At 61.0% G+C, this 8269-nt stretch overlaps 1 protein-coding gene across 7 annotated transcripts; it reads right to left on the bottom strand.

Annotated features, from left to right (window-relative positions):
* Positions 1–1088: 1088 nt before the first annotated feature.
* Hmga1 (high mobility group AT-hook 1) lies at positions 1089–7903 on the bottom strand. 7 transcript variants are annotated; one of them, XM_028777068.1, is made up of 5 exons: positions 7773–7903; positions 4104–4275; positions 2721–2816; positions 2176–2226; positions 1089–1262 (listed from the first exon to the last, which is right to left on the bottom strand). In XM_028777068.1, the coding sequence occupies exons 2-5, from the start codon at positions 4236–4238 to the stop codon at positions 1212–1214; spliced, it is 333 nt and encodes a 110-aa protein (XP_028632901.1). In that variant the 5' UTR covers positions 4239–4275; positions 7773–7903; the 3' UTR covers positions 1089–1211. The 7 variants fall into 7 exon arrangements, with proteins under 7 accessions (XP_028632901.1, XP_028632905.1, XP_028632904.1 ...); XM_028777072.1 differs by lacking the exon at positions 7773–7903 and adding an exon at positions 7249–7341 and having other exon boundaries at positions 2721–2804; positions 4137–4275; XM_028777071.1 differs by lacking the exon at positions 7773–7903 and adding an exon at positions 7249–7341 and having other exon boundaries at positions 4137–4275.
* Positions 7904–8269: the final 366 nt, after the last annotated feature.

An 8269-nucleotide genomic window follows, 5' to 3' on the forward strand; every position in this document is an offset into this window, starting at 1 on the left:
CCCTCCTTGGTGTGGACTCCATTGTGGGGTGGACGCCACACTTACCACGCCTCACGCCAGAAACTGTCCAGAAAAGGCCATTTTTTTTTTTATTCAAGTAACTGCAAATAGGAAACCAGAGGGGAAGCCCCGGGCTGGGACAAATACTGGCCACCCCTCCCCCACAGAACAAGGGGAGGTGGTCCTACATCCTTTCCCCCATCAAAGTGGGCCCCCCTCCTCACTCTGCTGCAGCATCCACGGGGCGGCCCCACCTTCCCTAGTGTGGGGTTGGTAACCAGCCTGCTGAGCCCCAGCCCCCCCTTCCCCTAGAGTGTACTGTGGGGGGTGGGGGGAGAATACAGGCGACATGGGGGGGGATGAGCATCTGACGCTGGTAGCAGCAGCAATGGTGGGTGTCTAAGAATGAACATTGAACAAAAAAAAAAAAAACAACAAAAAAAACACAACCGTCCAGAGGTAGTTTGTGAACAGAGGAAAAGATGGAACCAGAACCTTGGGGGGCAGGGAGGAGCGAGAGTAGGGGGCGGCAAGGCTAGCTCCTTAGTGCCCTGCTGGAGGAAGGAACAACCTAGAGTGTAGTGGGGGAGGCGTGTTGGTGCCCGGCTGCCTCAGGTGGAAGGACCTCAGTGGGTGGAGCCAACACATCCTACTTCCTGTTGTCCAACCAAGGGGCTCAGCCAACCCAGTGCAGGATCTCTGTAGGGTGGGGCCGGAGGGGGCTGAGAAACCCACCCGGACACTTTGGTGGGGGGCATGCTGGGATCTAAGCGTCCCCTGCGCTGACCACACTGCTGCCAGGTCAGCCAACGGGGCTTGTCGGAATGAGATGGGGCTGGGGCCCCTTAAGGCCAGGGAATGCTCCCAGGACCCTCTGCGGGGAAGCTAGGAACAGCAGGGCGGAAAGGGACCCGCAAAACAAAGCGCCCAGAGAACCAGGGCTCTAAAGGAAGGTACGCAGCAGGCCGGGCCGCGGCTAAATGGGGAGTCAGCCTTGTCGGGAGGGGGCAGGTGTGCTGGGAAGGAGGGCACAGGGGCTGAGCCGAATCCTGCTCCCGTGGGTGCCGTGCCGCAGAGCAGAGCAGAGCCCGCAGCTGGTGCCTGGTGCGGTAGTGTGCAGTGGGGGCGGGGAGGGGCCTGGGAGCAGGGCTTCCTGTCCCGGGGGAAAGCTGCTCCTCGGTGGCTAAGGAGCAGACGGCACTGCGGAGTGGTCACTGCTCCTCCTCCGAGGACTCCTGGGAGATGCCCTCCTCTTCCTCCTTCTGTGGGAGGCAGAGCAACTCAAGGACTGGCCTTCATTCTCAGCCAGCACCCCCCACCCCTCCCTCCCTCCCTCCCTCCCTCCCTCCCTCCCAGGCTCTCCTCTGCAGAAGGGGGATGAGTCAGGGCTGAGTGTGTGGGTGACTCAGCAACCTCCACGATGCTTTCATTCATAAAAACGAAGGATTTAAAGGGAGGAAAAAAACCACACACACACGCTCTCACACACAGGCCAGACCCAGCGCCTGGCCCGGGCCTATGCCGAGGGCCGAGGAGGTGGCCAGCGAGCTCTCCAGAGAGGAGGCACAAGGGCAAGAGACAAGAACCAGAGAGATGAGAGCCGGCCCAGGGCAGGTGTGGAGCCAGCTCCAAGAAGGCCTGGAGTGTCCAATGGCTGACCCTTCCCAGGGTGGGAAGGAAAAGTATGTGCCCCTGGGACTCGCTCACTGGGCGGGAACGTTAGGACGCCACAGGGCCTCCCCCCCACCCCCCCCCCCCCCCCCCCAGTGCCAGGCAAACTCCAAAACAACTAGTTTCCTGTTACTCATCCCTGGAGTCGAGCCAGCAGGGGGCCCCAGTCCCTCCACTGAAGGGGTGGCTCAGCTCAGAGTGAGGAGGCAGCCCCCAGGGGCTGCCCATATAGGACAGGATTCCCTGTCCAGACTTTCACCTCCTGATCTTTCCATGAGGGACCTAGTAAAGGGAGTATGGGCACAGGACACTTCCTGAGGGCCCAATGAGAGCCTATACAGCGTACCTGAAATTAGCAATTACTTTCTGGAGACAACGGGTCTCTTAAGAGGAAGATAACCCTGAACTTGGGTGATACATGCTTCACGCATACTCAAAACATTCAATATGCCCACTGCAGGGCGTCCCTAACCCACCCTTCACCCGGCAAACACAAGTACCTACCAGTTTCTTGGGTCTGCCCCTTGATTTCCTCCCTGGAGTTGTGGTAGCTTTCTGAAGGGGAGGGTAAGGGACATGAGTGTAAGTCCAAAGTGCTGAACAGAATGAGAGACACCAGAGCCCAGGAAGAGGGAGACGGGCTGGATCAGAACAGCCCAGGACCCCACGAGGGGGTCCACCCAAGTCCAGCTGCTGATGACTGGCTAGCCCACACCCCCCACCCAACATACATGCACCCCTCCCCCCTTCACAAATGACTCAGAGGATATGAGTCGTGTGTTAAAAAATAAAATTAAAAACAACATTTTTGAGGCTGATGCCACCGTGACTCTGGCCCTCCCTGCACGCATGCTTCCTGTCCTCGGGATGAACGAAGGTGACATTCTCAGCAGAGTTGGCACAGGCTTGTACTCTCTACCTCTGCCTTGCCCTTTTCCAGACCTGGAAAGCTATTCCCCAGCTGTCCTGGGTACCCCATTCTCCACAATTAGCCACGACACACAGATCCCCCCGCATCCGCACAGGACGCCACGGTAGGAGAGGCTCACCCGCGTCTTGGCCGCGCCCTTATTCTTGCTTCCCTTTGGTCGGCCCCGAGGTCTCTTGGGAGTTGGCACTTCACTGGGCTCCTTCTGCAAAGACGTCTGGGAGTGAGGGAAATAGTGACAACCAAGCTGCACTGGCCCATAGGAGGTCACCCCAACCTAGAGTCCGTAGAAGATGGCAGCAGGCACGCCCTGGGGACTCCAAACTTACCTGACACCCCCAGTCAAGCCCCTACCTTGAAGCCTCTGAAGATTTTAGACCAAAGAAAGATAAACCAGAGATCTCTGAGAGCGCTGTCTCTCGAGCAGGGTGCCCTGACCAACTCTATTATGTTTCTGGTCTTTTGCAAAATGCCCAATGCTGTAACTGATCTCACCTGGGGAACACCTAGCCAGCAGTGTCAGATAAGTCAACCATAAGGCAGTGTGGTCCAGCACTGGCCATGATTGCTACCGCTCTTCCTGCCTCTACATAGGAAACCTCTCTCGAGGCCAGAATAAAATGTGTGCTTCCCAGGCAAGGAGTCTCCCACTCAGTATCCATCCAGGCACCCGGGCCAGGAGTGTGGTGTGTCTCATGCCAGCCTGGATCAAACTCTCTTCCAAAACCAAAACCCTCCCCACAACAGGGAGGCTGGACAGCAAGGGGCCTGCAGGAGCCGTGCTCCCGTGACCACCGCCCAGACTCGGTGGCTAAGTTCCATCCTTCACCCTTCAGACTTTCCAGCCAAGACAACCCAGTGAGGACACAATCTGCCACCTTCACAGGGCCACCAACAGCCTCCCCTCCCCTGGAGAGGGCGGAGAGCTCCACCCCACTGGCCAACCTTTCAGGGACCTCCCCCAGAGAGCCTCAATGTCCACCTACAGAACCAAGGCTGAAGAAGTGGTAAGTAAGGGGCCGTCTACACAGCCCGGCCCAAGAACTCTTTCCCACCTGACACGGGAGGAAAGACTGGATGTTAAGACCCCGAGGGGCAACTGAACAAGAGTCTGATTATTTGTTCAAAATTCTGACCCAGGGGTTGGGGATTTAGCTCAGTGGTAGCATGCTTGCCTAAGTGCAAGGCCCTGGGTTCGGTCCTCAGCTCTGGGGGGAAAATAAAAAGACAAAATTCTGACCAGGGCAAAAAAATTTAAAAAAAAAAAAAATACTTTTTAATACTTTCTGATTCCCCCTGCCTGTATACCACACCTGTCTCCCACTTTTCTGGGTGAATGTTAAGACATGGGTGGCTTCACCATGACCTCAGACACCAAGCTGAACGCCTCTGGGCAGTGAGCAGACAGACACAGGGATGGATACACATGCGCAAAAAGAATCAGCTCTGCCCCCTCCCACTCCCAGCCCAAGAAAGGAAACAAGCGAAAGTTTTAGACACCCACCTGACTCCCTACCAGGGCCGAGCCAGGACTCACCGGAGGCTGCTTGCGAGGCCTACCTCGGCCTCGCTTCTCAGTCCCATCCTTCTCCTGCTTGGAGGCCAGGGGCTGGCTGGACTTTGAGCCGGACTCGCTCATTCTTCTCTACGTACGGGGCAGTACAGAGTGAGTCTGGCTGTAAATCAGGGAGACAAAGCAGCAGTAACACAGGTGTTGCCTCCGCCCCCACCCACACCACCCTGGCCTCACCGCCCCAGTGAGGTGTAGCCAGCTCAGACCTGGCTAGAGGGTCTCAGACCGACCCGAGGGGTACACCTGAGGGGCAGGGTGAGGTGGTTCTTCACTGCCTTCCCTCTTAGCCAGGGGCTGCAATCCGAAGGGAAGCCCTAGTCCCCAGTGCCACCAGGGCGGACACGCAGCAGCTCCAAGCCTGAGACCCAGAGCAAATGCCAGAGCGCACCACATCCTCAAGATCTAGAGAGGGTGGCCATGGGTGATGGGGGAGGAGCTGAGCCTGTCTGAGTAACCAACCATAGGCTTGCTTTGACAGCAAGTTAGGGCAAGGGCAGATTCTCAGTAGACCCTTCCAGGTGACAGACTCTGGGTAGCAAGTAGTCCTTTACCTGAGGTCCAGGACCACTGTGTGTGTGTGTGTGTTGGGAGATAGACTACCACAAGGAGCGCCTGTGCCCTGTACTTAAGAGATCTCCTCTGGAGAGGTCAACCAAGAGCCAGGAAGTGTAGCCCCAGCTGCAGGCCCAGGAGACTGCTTCAGGCACCAACATAGCCTGTGCTTCAGGAGGGCGGAAGCTGGCAGCACATCAGTGAAGGGGCAGGGATCAGGCAACAGTCTCCATGGCACCTGCAGAGCTACCTCACTGCCACTGAGGACCAGGCTTGTCCCTTCCGAGTTAACCGAGGATTGATTCTAGGGCCTCGTGTACGCTGGGCAGTGCTCTTACCAAGCCGCCCCTCCCAAACCCCTCTTTCCAGATAATTTTGACCCAACGACAGGAAAACATTTTGAAAACTTGTGATTTCTAAAACACTTAACGGTTTCCTAATTCTCAGGCATCAAGAGACGCTCCAGATGGCGCGGACTCTGCTAATTATTCTACTACGATATTTCAAACTCGAGACCCCTTTAAACAGGGTGGCTCGGCCAGCTCCATCATTAGCGGCTTGGTCTGTTCTCTAATTACAGGCCGTGATTAGAACCTTACATTACACCGCAGGTCTCCTTCAAACCAAACATCAAAATTAATCAGCTAATGAGCGCTGACCTCACACCGAGGTCTGCTGGAGGCCCTCCAGAGGGGGCTCACGGGGGAAGGCCAGCGCCGGTCCCAAAGACCGCGCGTGCATCCAGCTTGCCTGGAGACCCTGGCCGGCCTCCCGGACAGTTTTGCCACCTGGTGCCTCCCCAATTCTTGCCGTTAGGGACTCTAAACCACCTGCTCGGCCCAATGCCCCCATTGAATTAAGCTTAGAGTGCCTGTCCAGCGAGGCCGAGGAAAGCCTCATCTCTTCCACCTGTTTCTGAACATCAGGGAGGCCCGGCATGCCGGAGGCACACGAGGGGTCCAAGCCCCATGTGCCTCTCTCGGGCCTCCAGCCTGTTTCCTCACACGGGTGCCCACGCTGTGGCTCCTCAACGTGTAATTAACTATGCGGGAGCGACCGGAGGAATAACATCCCGGCAGACCCATTGTTAGGGTTGTTTCTCCCCCTTGAAGTAGCCCAGAGAAGACCCCCCCCGAGTGGCCCAAGGTCACACAGCAACTTGGTAAAATGGAGGTCCTTTTGCGGAATTGCTTACAGACCGCCACTTTGTTTACTGAGAAGCAGGTTAAGACCCTGGCGCCCTCTACTCCAGAGCAAGGGTGCTGTCGCCAGCGTCCCGGCCTGGCGGTTGTAGGCCGGCGCTTCCAGGAGGTAGGACGAGGGGGAGGGGCGAAGGCCCTGCGGGCGCGGGAAACGGCGCACCCCGACCACATGCACCGCCACGCGGGTGCACCCTGTCCCACTTCCCGCCAGAGGGGGCACCCAAGCCCGCCTCGGGGGCAGGAAACCTGGTGCGAGTCGCAGGAAGAAAAAAAAAAAAAAAAAAACAACCCCCTCCTCGAAAGCCAACCCGGGGGGAGGGGGCAGGAACCGGGAGTCCGAGGGACTAGTTCTAACAGCACCCGGCAAAGCAGAGGAACCAGTTTGTGGGGGCGGAGGGCAGGCCCGGCCCCGGGGGCTGGAGAGGCGCGGAGCCGGGCCAAAGGTGCGTGTGTGTGGGTGAAGCCCCGAAACCCAGGCCCTCGCGATCCGGCCTCGTCCACGCACAGCACGACCCTGGGAAAGGCCGAGGGGAGGCCAGGGAGGAATCCCGGGGCGCCGGGCCCCTCCCCCGCACTTCTAGAACTTCCCCGGCTGAGGGGGACGCGCGCCCACCTCCCGTCGCTGCGCAGCGCGCGCCCCTCCCCGAGGCCGGGCTCGCCGAGCGCGAGGTGCACGGGCGCCGCCGGGTGCACAAGCGGCGCTCGTCGCAGCCGCGCGCCCCCTCCCCCTCCGCGCGCCGCTCCCTGGGGGTCTCCGCACCCCCACGGTGGGCGAGCCGGGCACCCTCGGCCTCGGGAAGCGAAGGACGCGGCGCCCCGCGGACGGACGTCCACCCCGGCCACGCCGCCTGCGCGCACAGTGCGGCCTCCCCGTTCCCGCGGCCCGCGCAAGCCCGGGGCCTGGGAATAAAGCGGGCAGCGCGCGCCGCAGGGCCCCCGGGCGCGCCGCGGACACTCACCGCGAGCTCTGCAGGCCGCCGGCGGGGCGCGCTCGGGGCTGCCGGGTACGGCGGGGCTGGGCGCAGGGCACCGGCCTGGGCTCTGCCTCTACCGCCGCCGCCGCCGGTCGCAAATGCGGATCTGAAACCGGGAGAGAGGGCAGAGGCGCTGAGACCGCTGCGTGCGCGCCGCCCGGGCCCCCGCCGGGGATGTGTGTCACATCCGAGCTGGGGCGAGGGAACACGGACGGATCCCGCTCCCCCGGAGGATGGCGAGGGGCAGGAAGCTGGGCACGGCCCGTGCGCGGCCTCAATAAATAATAATGTGATTAGATTCTAGACCTACAGGAAAAAAAGAAGCCACCCGAGCGGCGGCAAACTCACGCCTTCTTGGAGCCGCGCCAACACCAGAAATAGCCCCGACTCCGAGTCCCAATTAGAGGAGCGCAGCCCCGGCTCAGGGGAGCTTAAAAAGAGCGACCCAGGGGCAGGGGGGACGGGCCCGCCCGCGCCAGCCGTGTCACCGGGGGGCGGGGCCATGCAAATGAGCCCGAGGATTTAAAAGGGCGGCCGCCCGCCAGCCGCCACCGCCGCCGCGCGCGGGTTAGCTCGCCACTGCCGCGCAGGGTGCGCGCGCGGCCTACGCAGGCACGCGCGCCGACGGCCCTCGTTTCTCACAGTTCCCGGGCAGCCTGGCGGAGGAGGAGCCGAGGACGGCGGCCGCGGCCCTGCTGTCGCTGTGGGGACCCTGCGACACACCTCTAAGAGGCCCCGGTGGGCTCCGATCTCTCGGTGGCGCGCGCTGACGCCCGTGCCCTCGGACGTCCACGTGTACCCCAAGGCAGCCTCCCGCGGCCTGCACGCCGCCGCCGCCCCCCACGACCCCCACGTCGAGGGCCCGTCCTTACTTCCCCTCTGTCGCCAAGCAGGTGACGGCAAGTGCGTCTCCGGTGGCCTCAGAGCGCGTGAAAACACCAAGGTCTTGTGAAACCCCAACGTGAAAGTTGGCAGACGCCGCCAACGGTCTCCATCTAGTAACGGCCGCCACCCAGGTGCTCGGCTTCAAAGGAGCCGAGCGATTGGCTGGCTCGCCCCCGGGGACAAGACAGGGCAGGGAGGAGCCACGAGGTGACCTGCTGCGTGGTGTTTGAGGAAGCGAGCGGTCCCGCCGGTGTGATTCCCCGCCCCTGTGACTTCTGGAGCTAGACCACGGGTGCCTGGAATCCCCTTGAGGGCAGGGTTCGAGTTTCCCGCCTCCGGGCGCCAGGCTCAACAAAAGACTTGTTGCTGGGCGGGAGGAAGCCAAAGTGGGAAGATGGCGCGCGGGGAAGCAGGAGGAGAGGCGCGCCCTGCAGGCCGGGCGCGGGCCCTCGGACGCACGTCCCCTCCTCGCTTCCCCGAGTCG

This window comes from Grammomys surdaster, unplaced genomic scaffold, assembly GCF_004785775.1.
Source record: "Grammomys surdaster isolate TR1022 unplaced genomic scaffold, NIH_TR_1.0 277, whole genome shotgun sequence".
In the NCBI taxonomy this organism is placed as follows: Eukaryota; Metazoa; Chordata; class Mammalia; order Rodentia; family Muridae; genus Grammomys; species Grammomys surdaster.